The following is a 26,042-nucleotide window of genomic DNA, read 5'->3' as shown; positions in this document are numbered from 1 at the left end:
TGCCATAGAAAGTACTGCTGGTACTTTCATGTTTAAATACATAACTTTGATGGACAGAGTAACCAACATGGCAATTTCTGCCTATGACTTTATGTCTTCTTCCTGTTTTCGTTTCCACAGAGAATACTCCTGTGGTGCCACTTTCTGTAGGAAAGTAAAACAACTCTGTTTTTAGCACTGTTTCTTTCCCCTGTGAAACCATTTATTGTGCTATATTTTCCATTAACTTCAAGTACTCTCTGTTTTTCTTTACTATTGAAAGTACTCTTGACCCAGTGCTTCTTTGTTTAAATGTCTTTCTTTACTGGACCTGAACTGAATTTGATAATATCTATTTGGACATTTATTTATGTTGGGATGACATTTGTTGTAACTTAGTGCTAATTATGTAAACCAAATTGAAGTGACTTGAACCTTAGTGACACATAGATGTTTAAAGGTTTTCAGATGTCGGACATTTTTCCTTATAGGTTAATCAAAGACAAGAAAATGTCAACTTCATTACAGTAGTAGAGTTTGAAGCAGCAAGGGTTCAGAAAGGGTACCAATAAAAATGAGATTTTCACTCTGTAACAAAGTACAGGAAGGACCGCTGTGACCTCATTTCATTTACTGCTAACAGAAGCATTTGGTAAATTTCACTTAAATTGAATATTATTTAATGTTCCGTGAAACTGAAAAGTTTTCAAAGTTACAAGGTTCAAAGATAGAGGTTAATACTTTGTGATGTTTTAGATTCTCAACTTTTAAAATCATTTGAAATCGAGTTGGCATTTTTCGCCAGCGTTTTGTCTCCCATGTGGAAGAAATGGTTCTGATCCAGAATAAACCCGTCTTTCCTTCCTTGCTGTTTCTGGGCTTTGATGTGAAATTGAAGCAGGAAAACAACAATCTTTATTTTGTCAAAGCTGCGAATCGGCATTTCTCCTCCCAGTTGGGATTTTCATGATGGACTGGCAAACACTTTCCACACTTATCCTTTCTATGAGAGGATAAATGTGTTCAATACACACAGCACCTATAGAAAATGAACAGAGAGCATCTACAACTTGTTTTTTCTTTCATTTTATTCTAAAACTCTGCATTGAATCTAGTAAGAAACTTACCTTACAACTTTTACAAACCCAAGAATAATGTCCCTGTTTATGTTTACTTGGGGAGGTTTCCTCTCTGTAGATTTCCACTAAGAAAGAGCTAAATTTAAGTAAGAGACAGACAGATTGGTTCTGATCCATCCATAGTGTTGCCTCTATTAGATTCATGTGTACCACAGCCACACATTCCCTCTCAGAAACACAAGAAGCATGAACAATAAGTCAGGCTCTAATACTCACAGCAATTACAGTGTTATCAGCATTCAGCCCACTTAGAAAAACATGGATCCTGCCAGACACACACACACACACATGCGCGCGCGACACACACACAGACATGCATCATCAAGTGACTGTTGTTCCTCACCGTCTCTCCTGTTGAGCTTGGCGAAACCTGGTGCATGGCTGCTGGACAGCTGGGAGGAGCTCCTGAAGGATGACGGTGGCAGATTGGAAACTAGTCCACTGTCACACACCTCTGAGAAACAAGGATGAAATAGAGATTGTTACAATAAATGCAGATGTTTTTCATGTAATCCTCATATAAAGGGCTCATTTGAAAGTTTTTACAAAGCCCGTACAGCTGATGTCTGAGTCAGAAGTAGAAGAAAAGGCATTGCTGTTAGTTCATCCTGTTTTGATATAGGGCTGAAAACATTATATAATTCATAATTAATGGATTCTTGAAATAACCGTAAACTAATTTAGTAATCAAATAATCATTAACTGGAGCATACAGACAATAAAACATGCCATTTGCTGAAAGAACAACCCACTCAGAGTGGTATTTAAGCCAAAACTGTACAAAAAATCTATATATTTTGCATTTAAGATGAAACACCTTCTTTGTCTGTAAATATGCTCCATCCAGAACTCCTCAAGTGGCATAAAGTTAGCTTCACCTGGTTCAAATTCTGTCATAAGTTTCCTATTAAGCACCTTTTGCTATCCGATTATTAATCGATTCATCAAAAAAATAGTGGTCAGATTAACTGATTAGCAAAATAATAATTAGTTGCAGCCCTATTTTGATATTTGTCCTTTGAACAAGGATTTTTGCACAACAATATTCAGAATGGTTATCCCATGCTTGAAACATTACCTCACATTACCTTCTGAATGTTGAGCACAGCAAAACAACATAGGTGCCTGTATTAATGTTACTTCATATCGGAGCAGCAGCCTTATATCCAACCATCCAACCTGGTAGCATAAAGTTTTGATTGAACATCACTGCACAGGTTCAGTAAGAGCTTTTGTATCCATGGGAATGAGACTCCAAAGATATGGAAGAATCAAAAATAACACCAAGATTTCTGAGGTCAGGTATCATAGAAGATGCCATTGCACCAAGATACTTCTTGATTTCAGCTTTTCGGTTCTCAGGGGCAATGATTAAAGTTTCAGTTTTGTCAGAGTTCACCTGCAAATAGTTGTCACTTGGCCACTGTTTGATACTGCTAATTCAGTTTATCAAGGAGGACAACTTTGAATATTCGGTTGGCTTAAACAAACAATGGAGCTGAATATCCTCAGTATAGCAAAGACAGGACACATCAGAAAACTGCCTAATAATTTGTCCCAGAGCAGGAGTTTAGGTTAATGCTAGCTAAGTGAAAACAAGCCACATCTTTTCTCTTAGCAGGAATATAAACAGTTCCATTGTTCAAAGTCATGAAAGTGATGGCGTCGCAAAATCTGACACAAGCTGCAGATGGATTATCATTGTTTTCAGAGCTGAGGAGAAAGATAGTTTAGTTGTTAAAAACAGCATGATCGGAGCTCACTGATGCTGAGAGGTGAGAGACGTTTATCTCCAAACCATCAGCTTTTTAAAATGAAAATAGATTTGTTCAAATAGGTTTAGCTATTCTGTTTCTCAAGTCTTTACTCTGTGAATATAGGAGAGTAGAACCTGATCATTTAAAGGCAGTAGAAATTTTCTCTGGATGAAAACAGGTTTCTCTGTCCAGTGAAAGGTGTAATCTTCACTGAATGGATAAATGAAGTTAATTCATAGGTGAATAGTATCCTCATTGACTCGTTAGTCAGAATACAGATGACTTACGTTTGGAGGGAGGAACATTTGTGCACATCTAGATTAACGTTGATTGACATAATAAAAAGAACATACTATACTATGTCTTATTCAATATTACATTTTTATTTGGTTTAATTTGTTGGCTTTTTTTTAACTTAAAGAAACATATGGAGAACCAGGACTGTCAGAATAGGAAATTAATGCTGAAATATAGAAACTGCACAATACAATTATTGCTTTGCCAACAAACACAAATAATTTTACTGAATTCTTTGGCCAGTAAAATGTGGTAAAAATTGACTAAATCATTTTTTTAAACTTAAACTTAATAAACTTTAAACTTGTAAACTTAATAAAAAAGATAAATATAATTTTATTCATTTACTCCAATACGTTTTACCCAATTGTTGTTGCATTCACTGGTTTTCAAGAATTATGCCCCTATATTTAACAACGGTGAAATATTAGTGGAGAAAATCCATCTATAAATGATAAAAATATACACTGCTCAAAAAAATAAAGGGAACACTTAAACAACACAATATAACTCCAAGTAAATCAAACTTCAGTGAAATCAAACTGTCCACTTAGGAAGCAACACTGATTGACAATCAATTTCACATGATGTTGTTCAAATGGAATAAACAACAGGAGGAAATCTTTGGCGATTAGCAAGACACACTCAATAAAGGAGTGGTTCTGCAGGTGGGGACCACAGACCACTTCTCAGTACCTATGCTTTCTGGCTGATGTTTTGGTCACTTTTGAATGTTGGTGGTGCTTTCACACTCGTGGTTCATGAGATGGACTCTACAACCCACTAAGTGGCTCAGGTAGTGCAGCTCATCCAGGATGGCACATCAATGTGAGCTGTGGCAAGAAGGTTTGCTGTGTCTGTCAGCGTAGTGTCCAGAGCCTGAAGGCGCTACCAGGAGACAGGCCAGTACACCAGGAAACGTGGAGGAGGCCGTAGGAGGGCAACAACCCAGCAGCAGGACCGCTACCTCCGCCTTTGTGCAAGGAGGAACAGGAGGAGCACTGCCAGAGCCCTGCAAAATGACCTCCAGCAGGCCACAAATGTGCATGTGTCTGCACAAACGGTTAGAAACCGACTCCACGAGGATGGTATGAGGGCCCGACGTCCACAAATGGGGGTTGTGCTCACAGCCCAACACCGTGCAGGACGTTTGGCATTTGCCAGAGAACACCAGGATTGGCAAATTTGCCACTGGCGCCCTGTGCTCTTCACAGATGAAAGCAGGTTCACACTGAGCACATGTGACAGACGTGACAGAGTCTGGAGACACCGTGGAGAGCGATCTGCTGCCTGCAACATCCTTCAGCATGACCGGTTTGGCAGTGGGTCAGTAATGGTGTGGGGTGGCATTTCTTTCTTTCCATGTGCTCACCAGAGGTAGCCTGACTGCCATTAGGTACCGAGATGAGATCCTCAGACCCCTTGTGAGACCATATGCTGGTGCGGTTGGCCCTGGGTTCCTCCTAATGCAGGACAATGCTAGACCTCATGTGGCTGGAGTGTGTCAGCAGTTCCTGGAAGATGAAGACATTGAAGCTATTGACCCGTTCCCCAGACCTGAATCCGATTGAGCACATCTGAGACATCATGTCTCGCTCCATCCACCAACGTCACGTTGCACCACAGACTGTCCAGGAGTTGGTGGATGCTTTAGTCCAGGTCTGGGAGGAGATCCCTCAGGAGACCATCCTCCGTCTCATCAGGAGCATGTCCAGGCGTTGTAGGGAGGTCATACAGGCACGTGGAGGCCACACACAATACTGAGCCTCATTTTGACTTGTTTTAAGGACATTACATCAAAGTTGGATCAGCCTGTAGTGTGTTTTTCCACTTTAATTTTGTATGTGACTCCAAATCCAGGCCTCCATTGGTTAATAAATTTGATTTCCATTGAAGATTTTTGTGTTATTTTGTTGTCAGCACATTCAACTTTGTACAGAACAAAGTATTCAATGATAATATTTCATTCATTCAGATCTAGGATGTGTTATTTGAGTGTTCCCTTCATTTCTTTGAGCAGCGTATAATACATAGCAAATACATTTTAAATTTATTATTTCATTTACAGGCGTGGAAATCGTTTCATTGAACCATTTATATATGTTTGTGTTTATCCTTGATTTTGGCAACAGAAAACCCAGTGTTCTGTTAGATCATGCATTGTCTGGTTTGTGTTTGATTGGATCACAGGTATAAGCATCAGCACCATGAGTATTTGTTGTTCATCGTACGCTGCTACACTTAAGCTAAATTCAAAAGAACAAGGCTTCTCAGTTTATGAAAGCTGATCTCCACTACTGAGGCAACAGCCAATTACTATGATTCACAGAGCAGAGTGATTCAGGTTCACATCTCTGACAACAAAGCTTTAGGCTTTCATAACTCTGTCAACATCAGTTCACTAACAACACAAGCCTAATTCTGCCTTTTGATTGTCCCTGCAGCCTCATAATTTTGCAAATTAAAGTAATATCAGACATGTTTAAAAAAGGTTTTAAGAAAATTTTCCAAACACGGATTATTTTAGTTTCCACATTTCTTTAAGCCTCAAAGCAGGAAACAGTGGTTCCCATCAAATATGCATGCTGCCATTTGCACATTTGAATTCATGCAGTTAAATATGATAGGATTTGTTAAATTTTAAAACTCTATAGTCTTTTATAGTGTCTTAGTCTGGTTTTGTACATTTAATTTTAATTGATCCTTGAAATCTCAAAGCTCCAAACAATAGAAATTGATATGCCTTGTTTGGGTTCTAAACCAAACCCAGTTTATGGTCCTTGGGTCTGGTTGTAAACACAGAAATAAAATCATCTCCAGGCCAAAACAGTAACAAAAATGCAATTTCATTCTTATTTTAAAATGAGTGGAATTAATCTACTAGTAACTAAAAATCGAAGATGGAAAACAAGTTTGAAAAGAATCAGGTTATTTTTGATAAACCAGAACAAAAGGAGGTTATCTAATTATAAATTATGATAAAAAGCCCTTAAATTTCCAAAAGTTTTCATCTTTTAGATAATGTTATAAGACAAAAAGTTTAGAAAGTCTAACATTTTTCAATACTCAACATTGTTTCATATTTTTCCAGACTTGGAAAATTATTAAATTAAATATTAGCATAAAATCCCCATGACATTTCCTCATGCTGCCCAGTTGTTTGCAGCAACAGTTTAAAAATGTTGAAGACTTCGACTGAATTACTAAAATACCCTGAAAACCTGAGATTGAATTGGAGTGCAGCAGCTTTTCAGGACTCCTTCGCCAAGTAAGCAATGTTTAAAGTGTATTAAAACATAATTAAATGCTCCGTAAAGCATGAGCAAAGAAAACATAGAGGGCTTTTTTAGTCTGCTTTGTCCCTACCTGGTTAACATTATTACAACAATGAGATACAGTTTAAACATAGCCTGTCTGGTTCTGGATGCTCAATCTGTGTGTTGTGCTGCAGATGATGCTGTTGTAAAGCTGTTTTACTTAATTATGTTTTTCCCCAAAATATATATATATTTTTTTGCACAACATGAAGGCAGTAATTTAAAGCAACTAAAAGTGTCATATTTCTACACAAAATCATTCTGTGTCTTCATGGATTGATTCACGAGGGTTTAACTGCACTACAATATCTCAGCTGTCAAAATGTTTTCTGTCAGAACACTCAAGAATTTATGCAGTCTGTCTATTAGTTTTTTCAGGACACGTCCTTTTGCCTTAAAAGGTCACTTCAACCTGGGACGCTGCGGTGGCGCTGGGGTAAAACGGATGACCCATATTCACAGAGAAAAATAAAGGCTACCAGTGCCGTAAACAAACAGAAAAAGTAATTTCTAGGTAATGCTACATGAGGTAGTTGGAGTTGAAGTTAAGATTCTGACAGAGAGCAGCTGTAGAAAAGCATTCTCCTTCATTTGGCTCAGACACTGAGAGAAAAAAACGAGTTCCTGCAGCAGCCAATAATTGAGGGTAAATTTGCAGGACACAAAGATATATAAAATGTTTCATTCATCTCCATTAAAACTCTCCAATTTCCAGAATACGAGAGCACATCCTTCTTTATTGTTAAAGTTATTATGAAATGTTAAGAGTAGATTGAAGATTATATTTATTTTAAGGTCCATCCAGTTATGTAACGATCATCAGAGGAATCCAACTGTGTAGTCCTCTGATGTTCCTCTTTACAGTTTTTATCCCTGCAGGCCTCGAATTCACAGACACTCGTTAAAGTATGTGTTGGGGAGCTCTTATTGTGAAAAGCAGGTGAATGACAATGGTCTAAAGAGGAAAAATAAGAGGGACGGCTCTCCAACCTGGAGTGCTGTAATCCCTGAGGAGATAATGTGTGGTAAGAGCATAGCCTTGCCGAGGTAAACTTCAGAGAGACAAAGAGATAGAGAAGGCAGTGGAGTTAAAAAGCACCGAGCTGTTATATTTGGCATTTAGGAGCCGATGGCCCTGACGGTGTGACCAGTGGAGCACAAACACAGACAGCTCAGAGGAAAATGGAGGTATATGTTGAATACCTGCTGGCCTCTGCAGCCAACGAACCTCAACACTGACCCTCCTGATGCTGAACTGAGAGCCTCTCTGAATACTAAGCTCTGCAATGCAAACAAAGGAAGATTCTTTCTGCAAACAAAATTGTTAATTTGATTTTAAAGAGAATAACACTTCCTACCTGACATTTACAATCTGCACCTCCAGCTAAAAACAAAAATAAAATCAAAATATTTGGAAATGATTAAAAATGGCTTAAGGGGTATGTAAAACTCAATTATCTTAATGTTAATTTATGATTAATGATCAATTAAAAGGTCACATGCAAAGAGAAAATCACTTTGACAAGATCCATGTCATATGCAGCATGTGTGAAATTGAAAGAAAATCTATTGAAACACAAAAAAGTGGAGGAACTATATCATGTTTTGACCCGGAGGAGGAAGTCCAACAGAAGATCTGTCCTGACTTTGTAAACTGGAATTCTCCCAAACTAAGAAACAGTGAAACGTATTACATTTAAGTGTGACAAACAGCAAAAACAAAAGAAATCTGTAAGGGAGTAAATACTTTCTAACAGCACCACAGTTATTTTCAGTTTATTACATTATATGGCAATTTCTGGCTGACTTTTTATTTAACATGTTACTTTCACTCATTGCAAAGGTTTGGGGAATTTTAAGTTACATATAAATCGTCAACATCTGCCGTTTTATTTTTACTTTTTATAAAGAATCTCAAATTTTAGGAAAATCAAGACTTCAGTTCTCACTCTTGAAAGATTACTGAATTTTTTTTTTTTCTCATAAAAATTAAAAAACTTATGGGAACAAAGTTATTTCTGGCGGTGAAACAAAAAGTTATTTGGGAGCAAAATGAAAACTCATTGACATCTGACTGATGAGGAATAACTTGTCTGTACAGTCAAATATCCATCTGGACATCCATCACTCAGCCTTTTGACATTTCGTCAGCTCTCAAAGTGTCAAGTTTATCTTTCTGCTAAGGTGGAAAATAGTAAGTTTGACCGCATTAAGAACTCCAGAAGATTTAAAGCAACATTTGGAGAGAAGAAGCCAAATACATGGAATCCTTCTTGAAAAGGCAGCCTACCTTCACAGACAGGGAGGAAAACTTATTCATGAGCTTTTCCTACTTTTTCTTACTGAATAACAAAGTGCCCACAGAGTCCATGACGGATCGGGAAACCCTGAATACTGATGAGCTCCATCCATCACCCAGAAAATAGCAGAGAACGTAAAGTCCTGCATTAAGGAACCCTATAAGCCCAACAAACAGACTTCGGAGCTTCTCGGTATGATTGTCAGTCAGGTTATTTATCGGCACCGAGCTCACAGCAGTAAGCACAATAATGAGACTCCAGCATGGCTGTTTTCTCTCTGGAGGAGCTAAAATGTCTTCAAGCAGAAAACATCTCTGTGCATTGTGAACATGTGAAGTGTAAGAAATGGGATTCTGTAATTTAAGCCAGTGCTTAAATGGGAATCTGTAAAGTGATTCTGCTCTCTTACACACACTCAGATCAAAAAACATTGTTCAGTGTTTGCTGCTGCTCCAAGGCACTGGCTCAGTTGTGAAACCTCAATATTTCAGGTCTGACCTTCTCCTCCTCTCTGACAGTCTTTTTCTCAGGAGGGCTGACACTTCTGGCAAGATAACAGTCTGCTTGTCTGACAGCTACTAAACTGAGCAGCTCAGCACTTTGTCTTTCAGGCTCAGAGTAACAAAAAGAGCGCTTGTTTTTCACCCAAAATTCTGCATCCTTAAGGCAAACACACTTCTGAATCACCCTGATTTCTTCTACTGGCAGTAAATAACAAGTCCATTGTGCTCACCAGAATCTGTAGATACAAGAATGTTCAGTAACCCACACATTCACCAATCTGTCACTGCCCTTGGAAGCAGGAATAAAATCCTCCTTCTTATTGAGAATCATCACACTGATCAGCTACGTAGGCGTCTGCACGGGAGACAGACATCAGCTAAACGATATAATCAAAACAACAACAAGCTGCGTTTCAGCGGTTATCTTAAATCGCTTCATCCTTAAACTGCCAGGCGTAACTGACAGAGGAGCTGAGAGAAGTCAGGAGACACGTCTTACACTCGCTTCCTCTGCAGAAATGCAAAACAATCTCTGAGAACCGTGAAGCCAGAAATATGTGGATGTACAGTGAATGCTGTGCGCTGCAGCCTCCATACCAGCATTACCAGAATTATGTACGATAAAATATCTGCTATTTCACAAGCTCCAGGAAGTTAACAATGCTTACATAGTTAACATAAATTTCTCTTAATGGAGTGCAGCAGGCCAACAAGGTTCAGTGGGAAAAAGAAAACTATTTTTCTTTTTCCTTATTCAAATGAAAATACACGCACACATCACCCAAACACCTCTGCAAATGTAATTTATTTCGGAAAGGAAACACGAAATTGGATGCTGGGGATTCATAAAATGGAAAACTGCATTGCAGCAGCAGAAAAGCCTATACTACAAACTATTTTTATGCAAATGAGCTCTAGGGGCAGCATGGGGTGTTTGTAAAGGGTCTGCAGCCATCAATGTAATGCTTATATTGCAATGTGAGGCCAGATTCAGTGTTGTTTTGTATCTGAGCTGCCTGATTTATTTAGTAGAGATTCTGAATTAGATAATTGTTCTCTGGGATTGGTTTTGACTTACAGTAAATATGTCTGAAGTCATTTAACAGCAATGCTTCGATATTTAAAATTTGTGGTCTGACTGCATATTTTTAAGATACTTTATCCATCACTGCAAAATTGTTATGGGAAGATTCCAAATATGCTGCAACAGTATTTTAACACAGAGAGAATGATGAGGTGTAAATAAAACATATTGTTATTCCTGAAGCTTCAAGCACTGACGTTTTGTCTAAGATCTACACAAAGTTTTCATCAGCACAGAGACAAACGAAAAGGCCAAAAGAGCAGGTCAAGACAATCTGTTTGCAGCCCACAGGACCTCAAGTTACTTCAAGATTTAAGTTACATGTCCCTCACTCCCACTTTCACTTTTACTTTCTAATGAATCAGATACTTAACAGTGTACATCAAAATGTGTTTTTCTTTCAAAAGTTTTTGGTTTTGCAGGTTGAAAGACAGAGAAAAGAAACAAACTTTTTTAAATATGTGTCCCTACCCTCTCACGTGGATGGATGGATGGATGGAATGATGGATGGATGTACTGATAAATGGACAAACATGGATAAATGGATGGATGGAAAGATTAAGGAATTGAATGGCTGTGCATAACGGATGGTTGATTGGATGAACAGACGGATGGAAGGATTATTAATGAATGGACAAACATGGATAGATTGACAGACGGAGAGACGGCCAGTGGGTCGAGTAAGATGTGTCACACCATCTGTGTCTTTTGCAGGTAGTTTAATTCACAAGATAAATTTCAGGACATGGTGAATGTGAGGACATGTGAAACTCTGATATGTAACATTTGAAAAGCTGTTTGCATCCAGTGTAATTTGTAACAGTATTGTATAAAAAAACAGCTTGAATTTCATTTGTTATCTTCGTTGCAAAACCACCATTGTTATAGCAAATACAAAGGTACAGGTCAGTCCAGTTATTAAAAGATTTTATAAGCAGCACTGTACACTGACAACTATCCATCTATGAGCAGCATAGAAAGATTTGTCACTTTGTTTTACAACAGTTAAAACTACAAACCTAATGCATGAAACCCTGCATCAGGGCACCTACAAGAAAGCTGCAGCATCCTCACCAGCACATTTCAGAAACTCAAAAGCTATTTGGTTATTTATAACCGACATTTTTGCACTTGTCATCCCAAGGAAAAGCTGGGTTGGAACGGTTGTGTGTACAGTTGTTGATTAATGCTCCCTCCCAGTTAGAAGGTTGCCTGTGCGAATCTCAAGTTTTAAAACTTCTCTCTGGTCCATGAGAACCACAGGCATCATCCTTTAGGAGAAAAAAATATATTTTCTCCTTGGGCATCAATGTTTCTTTTCTTGAGCTCAACATCTATGAAGTATAGGTATCATTTACAACCCACCACCATTTTGTTAGTGCTTGTTTATTGCACGGTGGCGCAGTTGGTAGCACTGTTGCCTTGCAGTAAGAAGGTCCTGGGTTCGATTCCCGGCCGGGGGTCTTTCTGCATGGAGTTTGCATGTTCTCCCCGTGCATGGGTTCTCACCGGGTACTCTGGCTTCCTCCCACAGTCCAAAGACATGCCTGTTAGGTTAATTGGTCACTCTAAATTGCCCTTAGGTGTATGAATGAGTGTGTGCATGGTTGTTTGTGTGTTGCCCTGCGACGGACTGGCGACCTGTCCAGGGTGTACCCCGCCTCTCGCCCATAGACTGCTGGAGATAGGCACCAGCTCCCCTGTGACCCACTATGAAATAAGTGGTAGAAAATGACTGACTGACGGTCTTGTTCATTGCAATGAAAAGTGTAAAATGCACAGTGTGCTGCACTGTCTACCACCACAATTAATCAGAAAGAGGTCAGGTTGGCTTGCCAATGGAGCTACTTCAAGCAATTGGCATGCCGAGGTGAGTGAATCTTTAGGGAAGCAGACAGAGCACCTGCATGGTGCAACATGAAATTAACTAATATTTTCATTGGGCCTCTGCTGCAACACTGCATCAAATTAATTGAAGTGATGCCTGTCTACAGTTTATATGGTTTATTTGTGATGATCTGAGTCATGACAGAGTATTTTGACATGCAAAACAAAAACATCTAGCCATCTGGCCTTACCTGTAGATCAACTGACATATGCTTCAGTATTAGAGCATTATTTACTTTGCATTATTCACCAAAACACAAGTCAGATACTTGTGAGAGGGATAGTAGCTTAATTGGCACCTAACTTGCACTGCAACGATTTTCCATAGTACAATGCTCGTGATTTATTTTATGCATATTCCTCAACATGTGTATAATGAGACACAATTTCCCTCTGAACCACTTTGTTAATTAGTCTGCAAAGTCACACATAAAGATCCAGTAGACTGTTTCAGCAGCCGTGTGCATTGTGGTAAGTTATTTCACATATTTTTTCAGATCTTTGTACTTGATATTTGATTGGAAAACCTACACCTTGTTCTAGGTCTATTGTAGTGATTGCATTATTGAAAAACCTGAAATGAAAAGCCATATTACAGGTTAAGCGAAAACTCCAATCAATAATCAAATTAGGCAAATCCAATAACAAAGGCTGCGAACCAAACAAATAAAGATGTCAGGAGGTAGGGGGAGACTCCAGCAGCATGTGTGGCAGTATTTAATAAACAGGCAGCAATCAAGCCAACCAGCAGCACCTACAGAAGGCCTCTCCTCAAACCCTGCAAGGAAGAACAGCAAAAAAAACACAACCAAAAAAACTAAGGCCGTAACAGTTTGATTAACCTTAATCCTCACCTAAAATATTATAATATACACTCTTTACAATCTTCATCTTCCCCATTTATTAACATTTAGATACAGAAAATAATTAGTTTGGGAGGTAAAAGGATCTTTGTTTGCTTTAAAGGCATCTTGTGTAGAAAGCATGCTAAAAAAGAGTTAATCAGTGCTTAAAGAGCTACGGCTTGACAGCAAGCGACCCTGACAACGTGATGGTGACTCGCTGGAAGAAAATTTGGGCTCCGAGTTGAAATTAGCACATGAGATATGAAACCTTTGACCCGGATTATGCATTTTATTCGACCAGAAAAGACCCTGTCATTGCAATAATGTCCTTGAAATGTGGTACAACAGCATGTGCATTAATGTTCAAAATATCGTCATGGTTAAATGAACAGCAAAGAACAGTTTGTCAGACTGTCATCCAAAGAGGTTAGAGTCCAATCTACTCTGTTATAACAGGAACAGCAATGAAACAAAGCTGCATTACTTCTATTTGCCTATTTTTGGATTTATCAGGAGCAATATACATCAATTAACAGAAGCTGTTTTGAGAGTTGGGAAATGGCCTGTGTGGAAACCTTTGTTAAGATAAGGGTGAAGAAGTTTCTTGCAAACTGACGAGAAGTGCGTAGAACCAGAAACCCCCACAGCATGCACTGACTTTCTCAGAAGAAATACTTTTAGCTCTGCAGAAAAAAAATTGGATGTTGTGACTGACTGAGGGTCACAGTCTCTGCCCTCATGTGTGTTTGTGTGCTCTTTCCAGACCTCTGCTGAAACGCAACAGCAGCTGCAGCAGCCGCAGCATCAGCTAAACTCATCTCTGCAGCCATCCTCCCTCGGGAAACATTAAAAGATAAGTGCTCCTTAAAAAACTTCTCCGCAGATAATGTATTGCTCCCCGCCTTCCTCTGCCTCTCTAACAATCCCGGCTCAGCTCGCCTGGAGGCTGACATAAAATTGGCGTATTTCTTTGATTCACTGAGGAATTCTTGGATTTTCAAAAACTAATGGTGACGAGTACCAAAGCAGAACTTTTGTCCTTACATGTAAGCCTTCACAGGATACTATAATTGGGCAGGAAATAGGGTTAAAACCTGACTCCGTTTAGGAAAAAAGAGGACGTGTACTGTGATTGTACTCTGGTCAAATTTTCCTTTAACTGTCTGAAGAAGAGGGTGAGTACGAGTCTCTCAGAACTACATTTAATCTGTTGGATTAATCCAGAAGAAGAACACAGAAATTTGTAAAACTATCAAAAACTATGAATCAAAGATTTTGTCCCTGGGCAAAGTCTCCTCTAGATTGGTCAAGTGGTCCTAATATACATTTATTAGCTGCCTGACCATGGATTCATCCATCCAATCAGATCCAGGAGGGGATCCCAGGCATCCCTAACCGCAGCAAACTTTAGATCTTATTGTGGATGATCACAAGGCATCCTAGAAAAGACATTAAGTATCTTCGGATTATTCTGGAGATCAAATGAACCACTTCGGCTGAATCCTTTTGATGTGGAGGAGCAATGGCTCTACTATAAACCCAGCAGTTAGATGATTACAGCCAAAGCTAAAATAAGGTATCCTCTTTTACCTTGTTATGCTGTTTCCTCTTTGTAAAATCTAAATGTGGCTTAGAAACAATGACGTTTTGCAGTAAGAATAAATTGTCACTCACTGTTAGATGGTGTAGATTTGACAGAGATGATTTTAATTTTATGTAATAAGGCTTAAAGTTTAGTGAAGACGGCCTGTTCTTCCTCATTTTGTCTCCAAACTTCTAATTAACGGTCTGGTCTGTTTCTGCAGGTCAGTTCATCTCTTTGCTATCAAGGAAATTAGATCCCGTGTCCTCGTTTCAAGATTTTTTTCTGTCTTTCTTGGATAAATTTTAACTTTTCTTTTTTAATAAATTGTCACTAAATTGTTTTAAATCAATCTTGTCTAATTAGCCCACCTCCTTATTTGATTTCTCCATCTAGGTTGTCTTTTTTCCCAGAACAAACTTTTCATTCTGGATGAATCATCAGCTGACGAACAGGAGTCTTTGTAACAAAGTTTCACTCCAGTTCCTCTTCAGGACAATCTTGTTGATGGTGTTGCTAGAGGTTATGGGGCAGAAGATTGCAGATGGCATCGCTCCAGACCAGTAACACACATTTGTTCACCGCTTCTCTAAAATTTTATCTTCCTGCTGGGCTCAAAGTATTTTATCTTTAAGCTGATAATAAGCCTCCATACAGGAATTCAATTTTTTGCTGTGTAGTTGCTGGGGTGAGAATTTATCACACCGTTGCAAAATAACTGATCAGGATTTGAACCTCCTGTAGCTATACAGGGTATTACTCGAGGAAAGTTCTGTGATAAGATTTTGGACTATGGTGAGGAAAGTACAACAAGGCATGAAATTAACGACAAAAACATGTTTCAGCAAAATTTCTGTTTTTTGAAAATTAGTTGCTGGTGTCATGAGGTGTGTGTTTGGAGTAGGACCCAGGTGCAGACAGGAACGTGGGATGAGGAGCACAAGCACAACCTGAAAGGAACAGGCAGAATAACAGACTGAAACAGGTGGAAGTGATAGGCAATGGAATAACGGGAAGTGTAATGGGAATGAAAACAGGTGGATCCAGTGGTGAACAAAGAGAACCAGAGAGCTTCTTTGCTGAGGGAGGTGTGGAGAATGACATAGGTGTGTTAATCAGGAGACAATGTGGAGCAGCTGCAGCAAAATGTAAGCAGGGAAGCTGAGGGAGAGAGACTAATTATCACGAGTGGAGCTGAAGTAACACCCAATGAAACTATCAAACCAAGTGAAAAAGTCAGACAGAAGACTAACAGAAATTATCTCAAATGTACAAAGAATAGAGCACAAGAATAAACTTGCAAACTAAAGAAATGAACTAATAAGGCAAGAATTAACTGATACTAATGAACACAAAGATATAAACAGGATACGGCAAGACCTTATAGAACATATTAAACAACAGGAAGATGATGAGAACACAAACACAAATGAGAATCCAAACCTAACATCAATGGATTGTAACATCTGGGGAAAATTCCCAAAGCATTAGAATTTGATCCAGTTTTGATAAAGTTTATTATTTGCACTGAATTCATGCAGATGCAAATACAGATACACCCACAAAGTTCATCACATCTGAGCAATTTGCAAAAAACTGTAGCGTGTAGATAGGAGGATTTTTTTACATAGGTAATTTATTATTAAATGGTTTAAGTCCATAATAAAAATTAAATAATGGAATAGAAAATTATTATTTCTTGCATAAATATAATTTGGTAAAATGTGGTGTGTATTTGTATTCAGGTGCGTTGGATCAATACTTAAGAACTACCTTCAGCTTCATTTACAGCTGTGGGTCCTTTAGGGTATGTCTCTACCAGATATGCACATCTTTGCAGAGCATCTGTTAAGAGCAATATTTAAATCTTCCCACAGTTATTCAACTGGACCAAGGTGTGGGATTTGAGTGGGCCATTGTAACGTATCAACAAGTCAACAAGTCTGTTTAGGGGAAGGTTGGGTGATATGTAACATTTTGCAAACCGTTATTCATCAGTCCAACAAATGACGATTGGCGATCTATTTGAGCAGGTGATGTTTGGACGTTTTTGTGGGCGGAGAAATGTACACATGCACGCACTGATTTGCAAATTTGGAACAAAAATGTCTAAAAATGGAGGAACTAGTTGCCAAAAAAACGTACACAAAGTCTCCTATTTGGGATAACTTTGGCTTTAAACCGTATGTAATGGCTATTTGTCCTCAACCTTTAGCTAAACAAATCAAATGGCCATTCTGGCACCGTCAGGAGTTAGGCTTTACGCAGGTCAAATAGTCAATAGTCAATACTATTCATTCAGTTCATTCCAAGGGATGCGTTTCATTAGATTTATTCACCATTGTCAGCAAACATACAGACAGCCATGATCATCTGCAGCCTCTCCTAACCCTGGTGCAGACCTCTTCCCCCTCAACCTACTTATGCACATTCGCACCTGATGACCCAAAAAAACCAAAACAAAACAAAAACATAAACCCAAAATAGTAGAAAACATAAGATTAATAGACTAAAACTAAATAAACATAAACCCCATTTAACGTTAACCAAAAAATAATAAGAATAAAATTAACTAAGAATTTTAAAGCTAAAGAAAATTAAACTACAAATAGCTCCAACACCGGAGGAAAGAGGTAAACCACAGGATGTAACTAAAGAGGTGGGCCACTGGTGCAGACGTAGTGCTATTAAGAAACTTTAAGGGCAGAACATATCCAGGCATAGTGTGAGCAGCACAGACTCTGAGTGCACAATTTCCTATAATTCTGGTGACAGATTCCTACACTTTCTGCCATGGCGTCATCGGACGGGGAGGCACAGCTAATGTGTTGTGTAGCTTTGTAAAAACACAAAGAAAAGAAGGTGGAGTTAAAGGCCATTCAACCACACTAGGGACGAAGCAGGGGAATACACCTTTCAGTGCGGTGCAGAGTCCGTGACGCTGCGCGTGATCGCAGCCGGCTGCTCGGAGCAGTGTGTCACATATAAAACAGTTCGATGTGGAGACTTTTTCCCGCCGAGCAGTTTATTGTGTGACACCGTACACGCTTTGCACGGACAAGTCCTGCGGATCTCCGTGGAGTCCAGTAGGCTAGGACGGACTATGTTTTTCCCTTAACCCTTAGACCAAAAACCTCCAAAAAAACGCTCTTAAAAAACCAACTGTTGATCAGTGATGGTCGATAAATTAGTCCAATGGCTCCACCTCAGTTCAGGGTTATTGTCTTGCTGAAAGGTGAACCTCAACCTCAGCTCCAAAAAATTTGCAGCTTCTAACAGGTTTTCTTATAACTGGGATTGTCTTGTATTTAGCTCCCTCAATCTTCCCATCAACTCTAATCAGCTTCCCTGTTCCCGGTCAAGAAAAGCATCCAATAGCATTATCCTGCAACCACCATGTTTTACTGTGGGAATGTGGAGGTGATTTACAATGTTAGTTTTTTAACTCCCATACTGACATGTAGGACAAAAAGCTCAGTGTTGGTCTTATCTGAGTGGAGCACCTTTCTTCCAAATGCTGTGTCCCCTACATGGCTCGTGACAAACTGCTAACTGGATGCCTTATGGCTTTCTTTTAACTATGGCTTACTTCTTGCCCCTTCTTGTCAGATTTGTGGAGTGCAAAACTAATAATTGAGCTGTCAATATATTCTTACAACTAAGCAATGGATCTCTGCAGCTCTCCCCAGGCCTCTTGGCTTCTTCTCTGATTAATAATTTCCTTGCTGGGCATTCACAATACTCCCCAGAAGTTCCCCCGAAGATCCTGAAAGGATTGGAACTTAATCTTGTGTGAAGGGCCTGAATATTGATGCATGACTCATGTTAATTTCCTCAGAAACTGCAGCACAGTCTGAAAATGACTGAATTTAAAATTTTTTCATCAGAAAATCCTCCATACCTAGTTGTGACACTGACAAAAATACCAGAAATTAAGCGATTCTTTAAACATTTACTTGTCTGCACGAATATGCATATTTAGAGCATTCCTGCTTCTTTTGTAACTCTGCAAAGCTGAACGGTGAACAGGGACATACAAATTCATGCTACCTTAAAAGCCAGCAGGGGTGAAATTGTAGAATGTCACAGGAGGGAAGAAAGACATGGGGAACTATTAGCTAGACACGGCATCTTATCTTCCTATTTTCTTCTTCCCTTGCCTCAGCCTAATCCTCTTCCTCCACCTGGTTCCTCTTCACTTAGCCTCAGCCTCTTTCTGCTCGTCTTCATCATACCTGCTATCCTCTGTCATCCTCCTCCTTCATCTCATTAAAGCGAATCATCTCGGGGATATGAGGCAGTGCATCAAAAGAGCAAATGGTGGCGTCTACACAGACTTAGAAGACGAAAATGTCACTGAATCTGTGAGCAACACAGAGGGAGTAACACAACTAAACAGCCCTTGAGGTTTAAGCTTTAATGCTTTATATTACTCTGGTTCCTGTCCATTTTTCTCTTTTGCACACTTCTTCTCCTGGTCATGCTCTGTTTCATTTCACTGCTCAGCTCAAACTTTATGCTGCCTTGTTCTGGTAAAATGTAGTCCCTTTCCTTTGATTTTAACGGCCACTGGCTCAGTTCTGTCCTTCTCCGTTACACAAACTGACTCGCACTACGTTTCCTCATTAGCAGACTCTGGAAAGCTGTGGCCACTCGGTTCATGAAAATTACACAACAGAAAATCATAGTGTGATCAGCATCTCTCTGCATGTGTAGGAGGAGGGACACCATAAAGCTGGGACCAGCACATAAAGATGAGGACACACCAGCTGCTCCAACCCTGCGAGAGAAGCAGAATCTATGGCTGTTTATATATTCTAACCTACACAAAGTTAATGAATAAATAATTGATGTTGTATTAAATTTTAGACTTGGATCATTAATGGTTCTGTATTAGAAGAGAGTTTAGCGAAAAGCTAGAAATTTTATCAAATGGTGGTGGGTCTGGTTCTCACTAGAGACTAGCAATGCTCAAATGACAGATTGGAGATATGGCATCAAATAAAAGCCCATCTTCAACCTTTCACAAGTCAACCATTCAAACCAGTAATATCCTGCACAGAGATGTGTGAATGCTGAAACCAAAATTATGCTAACCGGTGTTCCAAGGTCCCTTGGATAAGAGTGTTAAACTGGAAATCTGTGCTGGGGTTTGACATAATATTTATCTGAAGTTCTTTTCTTGGGTCAAATGTTCATTTCATTTAACGTTTGCTGCATGTCTTCCCCCACTCTCTCTCCACCCCATTTCCAGCTGACTTTCAAAAAATGCAGAAAAAAGTGATGCAAAAAAACCCAAACTAAAAACTTAAAACAACTTGTAAATGTATTTGCCTGTTATTGAGATATTTAAGTATATGTCCCCCAACAGAATTTGGTGGGAAAATCTCTTTTGGCAACAAGACGAAGACATTTTCTTGGGGGTTTGCAGACATATTAGGAGAAATTTTGCAGCACTCCTTTTTAGCGAAAATCTCAAAATCCTTTTAAATGCTTGCTTTCAATCCTTCCAGTCACACAGTGCCTTTATCTATGTACGTACTTGGAAATACGACTCAGAATGTCAACCAAGCTTCTGAATGAGGAAGAAAGAATACCTTTGAAAGTGACTTTGAACATGGCGTGATTGCTGGTCAGAGTATTTGAAAAATGGCTGATATACTGGGATTTTCACCGGCATGCATCCTGACTCAAATCTGATAGAGAATCTGTGGAGGGAGCTAAAGATTAGGGTGATGGCAAGGAGGCCTTCCAACTTCAAAGACATAAGGCTTATCAATAAAATATAGAAAAGATAAATTCTCAATCATTAGTGAAAACATGTGAAAAGCTGGTCAGCAATTATAATGCCAAAAAATATTCTTCCATTGGTTACTGAAAATGGTTTAAATAATTTTCTAAATATCATTTTTTCTAAAATCTCATTTGCTATCAGAGTCAATTGCTGGTCTGAATGAACAAATTTAGATGTAAATCTGCCACGTTTTTCTTCTGTTGAGCCAAATTTACAGCCAGATTTTTTCAGCTCTCTTTTTGTTAGCCCAATCTGTATAACATGAGTATGACTTTAGTGAATAAAAGTATTCCACATTTGAGTTTGAGCTCCATGCGCAATTACTATCTGAGGCTATATCCGGCATAAAAGGTGGTAAGAGCCTCGGACCTGATGCAATTCCAATTGAAATATATAACATTTTTCAGGCTAAACTAATAGCACCAATGCTTGACATGTACCGAGAAGCCTTCAAAAAATGTCTTTTCCTCCTTTGATCAACGCAGCAATAATTTCTTTACTCCTAAAGCCAGGTAAACCTGCCACCCAGTGTGGCTCATATAGGCCAATTTCTCTTATTATTAATGATGTTAAAATTCTATGTAAAGTGTTGGCCAAGACGTTGGAGCCGTTATTACCCAAAATAGTACACCCTGATCAAAATGGGTTTGTGCAAGGCAGACAGGGCTTTCATAACATCAGAGGGGTGCTCAATGTAATTTTTGAAAAGGCCCTGACAATGCCATTCTGTCTTTGGATGCAGAAAAGGCCTTTGACAAGATTGAGTGGCAATATATTGTTTGCTGTGCTTGAATGTTTTGGTATCATAGGGAAATTCCTCAGCAGGGCCAAGCTAATATACCCAAACCCACAAGCTGAAATCTTACCTTTGTCTCCCTGTAAACTGAAACGTGGGACTAGGCAGGGGTGCCCCCTTTCTCCTCTCTTATTTACACTGGCCATCAAGCCTTTAGCTATGGAAATTCGCAAACATGTTAATAAAACTGGTATAAAAATAGGGAGCTTGGAACATCGTATAGCTCTATATGCAGATTACATAATTCTGTTTTGCTCCAAGTTGGGACAGACCATGCCCGCGTTATCGAATGTAATTAAGTCTTTTGGAGTTTTTCAGGTTGTAAGATAAATAATGCTAAATCCGAAATATTGTACATGTCAGAAACAGAATGACTTAGTCCCCCAGTCTCAACTGCGTCTGTAGTGTCAAAGCAAGGATTTACCTATGAAGTAGTTAAAATCACCCCAATAATAAATGGTATTATTTTAGCTAACTACACCCCCCTTACAGAGTCAGTTATGCAACTAATAGATAGATGGATCAAGCTACCTCTTTCCTTAATGGGTCGCATCTATATTATAAAAATGACAATATTACCAAAATATTTATATATTTTCCAGTCGATTCCGCTTTCGCCTCCCCCCTCCTTCTTTAGGGAGCTAAATAAATCTTTCTCCAACTTTATTTGGAACAATAAGCGCCTTAGACTAACACTGTCCTTGTTATATCTGCCGTATGACAGGGGAAGTCTACATCTACCGAACGTATTATGGTGTTTCTGGACAGCCCAGATCAGGGCAGCTATGTTTTACTTCATTACAAGCCTGCCTTCGGCAATGGTCACAGTCGAGTCTCAGGGGATTTATATCCCTATAAACTTATTCATGTACTCAGCAGACAGGAAAAACCTTATTAAGCAAACAAAACGGCCTTTTCTGGAAAATACAATGTTGATCTGGCAGAAAGCAATGGATTATCTAGGGGAAAAACAACAACTATCCCAGTTCTCACCCATATTTGGTAACAGGGATTTTCATCCTGGTAGAGCGGATCCAGGTTTTCAGCTCTGGTCAGCCAAGGGTATAACCAAGGTGTCTGATCTCTATACAGGGAGGGTATTTTTGTCATTTGAAGAACTTAAAAACAAACATGATATTCCAACAAAACTTGTTTATAAATATCTTCAGGTTCAAAGTTTCATTTTGTCTAAGCAGCTAAATAAACTGGATCTACCCTCTTTGTCTTCATTAGAAGATATTGCTATAAGCCACCTATATTATAGAGGTCAGGTGTCTCTTCTTTGCTCCCTGTTTGTCAACAAATGTAAGGAATCTTTGACCAGCATTTTACAAGCATGGGAAACAGATTTGGGAGAAACTTTTTCAGAATCAGAATCAGAAAAGCTTTATTGCCAAGTACGTTTTTGGACATACAAGGAATTTGTTTTGGCGTAGTCGGTGCAATACAGTACAAGCGAGGAGTGGTCAGAGGTTTGCACTTTGATCCATTCTCAATCTGCCAACACAAATTCCAAACCGTTACAGTACAAATGGATAACTAGACAATATATCACTCCAGTTAGATTACACCATTTTAACCCCAATATTTCTGACACTTGCATCAAATGTACTTACCAGAAAGAGTCTTTGTCATTGTATGTGGGGGTGTCCTTGAATATTAGCTTTTTGAAAGGCAGTGTTGGGGGTGGTTGGCGAGATGGTTGGTAAGGAGGTTCGTTTAAATCCAAAAATGTGGATTTTAAATATCTATCCTGAAGACTTTATTACAAACAATCTAAGATCTCTGCTTAATATTGGTTTTTTGGAAACTAGACGCTGTATCGCATTCTCATGGAAGAAGGATTCAATATGTGGTATTTCTCAATGGATTAAACAAATGACTTTTTACTTTGCTCTAGAGAAAATCAGCTATTTTACCAAGAACAAGGTTGATAAATTTTGGGAAATGTGGCCTATCTTTTTCACCTGGCTGGGTCGTGACAATATCCAACTCGACATGTGGAAAGAGGTTTTGTCTTAAGGTCGTGTGGTAAAACAAATTGGTCTTTATGCTAATGGGTCTGTTGGTGGGTCTGCTGTATGTGTTTTGTCCTGTTTTTTTTTTTCTTTCTTTCCCGGTGTTTGTGTGTTTTGTCGGGGGTTATATTTTTTATACTTGTAAATGAAGGGACATGTTCTTGTCTTCTTGTTAAAACCAATAAAGATAGGTTAAAAAAAACGTATTCCACATTTTACTGACTTCTGTTCCATTATTTCACTAACTATTACTAAATATCACATTTGGTGTGTGTAATAGGCAGTTAGAAACCATCCAAATATATTACTGGCATTTACATTTTATTGCAACAATGCTATTCTTTGCAATTGCAATATTGCAGACACTGATACAGCGATCACAATTATGATTCGCTCTAATAAACATACATAAATATGGGGAGGTTTTCTCCTAAATGCATACACATTGCATCATTTACATATGGGCAAACTGCAACAGGGAAAGCATTCTTTGGAGAAAACACTTAATACTAACAAATAACTTTGTGGCTTTTCCTCTGAGAAAGAATTTAGCAAGAATTGAAGAGTACAAACAAACAAAAAACACCTCTTAACATCACCGCTGACAAATCGATAAATTCAGTGTATGTCTTTATTTCATAATTCTTTTGTGTTCAGTCCAGTTCAACAATCCAGTTCTAACTCACTCTACCTTGTTACATAACACAAAAGTGTTTGTATCCGCTCAGCATTTCTCTACATTCCTTTCAGATTAAACAAAACAACTGATCTATAATACAACAAAAACAGGAAATTGCAGCACTTTGGAAAGTCTAATGCAGTCTAATGGATTCCCTGGAGACTTTCCCTCACTGGATTGACTGACTGTAGGATGCTTTGGTTACTGCCTGATAAAACTATTGCTCCCCTTACGAAACTAGCGCTATACCCTCTGCAGCCCATTCTAGATTTGCCATCTCCTTGCAAATCAAACTTGGTTATATTAAACAGGACAGTTGCTTCTGAGCATCCCAGTGTTTTTGTCGGTGGGTGTATGTAAGATCTATTTGGTTTTCATAATCAACTCAAATAGAAAACCAAAGACAAATCATTAAGGTTTTAACTTGGGTTGAATAATTCATTTTGCAGGCTTATCTTCACTATAAAATATTTTATTCTCCATTTATTTGTTTGCATTGGTTCATTCAGAGCAATCATGCTTCATTCATTGGAATAACTTATTATCATTGAGTGTGTTGCAATCCATCAGATACTAATCTCTACATTACAGAATAAAACAACATGATGACCTTGGTGACTAATGCAATTTCAGTTGGTACGTGTAATGTCCCCAAATTAAAACAGGCGTAAGTAATACATGAGCTGCAGCAAATAGAGTTCTGAATGTGGAACCCATTGACGGTTTGAGACTCCTGTCACCCCCAGTGATGAAACACGATGACCTGCACTTACGACAGCTGATATCTGAAGCGACAACAACTCATCTGCGATGACAACAGCTGCATTTAATAAATGGCTTCATTGTTTTGCTGGGTGGCAGATTCATTATTGGGTCGGTCTTGAACAAACACTCCAGTCCAAATGATGCTAATTTTACATGAATGGATTGTAGTCATGTAGATCCTGGTTTAGTAAATCCACATTCATGATGGGTGGCTTCAGTTTTGGCCTGTAACCTTGACCTCACCAGACCCCATTGATGCCTCCCGCTTGATTCAGTTAATTTCCATAAATGACAGTAAAAGAAAAATATAAAGGAAATTTAGCCTCAGTTGCTTTCCTTCTTTCCCTGTGCTGTCCTCTCATGAATCATAAACAGCCCAGGGGTTCAAAAGGAAACTTCAACACATATTAACACGAAATAGCTGTGGTATTGTTCCTTTGGGCCAGCGTACCAAAAAGCCATAAATTCCCTCAAGATGGGGTTCTGCAACATTCAAAATGAGTTCAGATTTACACTTTCCACCCTCAGCATTTACCAGATTAATCTCGGAACAGATGAGGGATACTTCAGGAGCAGGGAGATTTAATCAAGCCGGCCTAATATTCCCCGGGAGCCTCCGCAGCTTAAATAACCAACTCTTTCTAAAGGCACCCAATAGCCTTCAGTGGGTGAGTAATAACACCTCTGACTTTGCCATTCAGCCTCCAACATCTCAATAATTTACTGCAACTCATATTAGGTCCCTGCAGCCAGAAGCAGCTGAATAATAAAAAACTTTGTGCTGCCACAGTGAGCATGTAGATGACCAAACCAGACCAGCCTGAGACACTCTGTCATTAGGTGCAAAGCAATGACAACATAACCACCAATTTGGAGTTTAACTGCAGCATAACCTGATGAAAACTGAGTCAAATCTATTTTCATTACTGCTTCACAGTTCCAGTCAGGACAGGATATCCCTGTGTCTGATCCATCCTGGGAGTAAACTCACTACGAACTTTTTATTTTATTACTCAGACTGTGAGTACAATGAATCACCTCGACCAGTGAGTCACAAACGACGTTTAAACAGCAAGGAAAGAGGGGCGAAAATGTAAATCAGCATGCAAAACACACACAGTTGGAGTGTGGTGGTATTATCTGTCATTAAAACAGGCTTAAAGTCATTTAGTATTCGAGAGATAATCTGTCATTAGGCTATGATTACAGCACACACTCCAGTGGCTCTGAAGCTGCTAAGAGGGGAGATAAAAACCTCAAGGAAGACTGATGAGTTGTAGTTAAGATGACGACAAGTAAA

The 26,042-nt window shown here is 38.9% G+C and overlaps 1 protein-coding gene across 4 annotated transcripts in view; it reads right to left on the bottom strand.

Moving 5' to 3' along the window:
- Positions 1-26,042, bottom strand: part of LOC124869479 (contactin-associated protein-like 4) — a 255,881-nt gene that overhangs the window by 130,177 nt on the left and 99,662 nt on the right. For all 4 annotated transcript variants that reach the window (XM_047367336.1, XM_047367335.1, XM_047367337.1 and 1 more), the window contains one exon: positions 1,462-1,572. In XM_047367336.1, coding sequence (XP_047223292.1) covers positions 1,462-1,572 — 111 coding nt within the window. The remainder of the gene's footprint in view (positions 1-1,461; positions 1,573-26,042) is intronic.

This window comes from Girardinichthys multiradiatus, chromosome 6, assembly GCF_021462225.1.
Source record: "Girardinichthys multiradiatus isolate DD_20200921_A chromosome 6, DD_fGirMul_XY1, whole genome shotgun sequence".
Taxonomy (NCBI): domain Eukaryota; kingdom Metazoa; phylum Chordata; class Actinopteri; order Cyprinodontiformes; family Goodeidae; genus Girardinichthys; species Girardinichthys multiradiatus.
The sequence above is the reverse complement of the archived record's forward strand: the minus strand, read 5'-3'. Positions and strand labels throughout refer to the sequence as shown.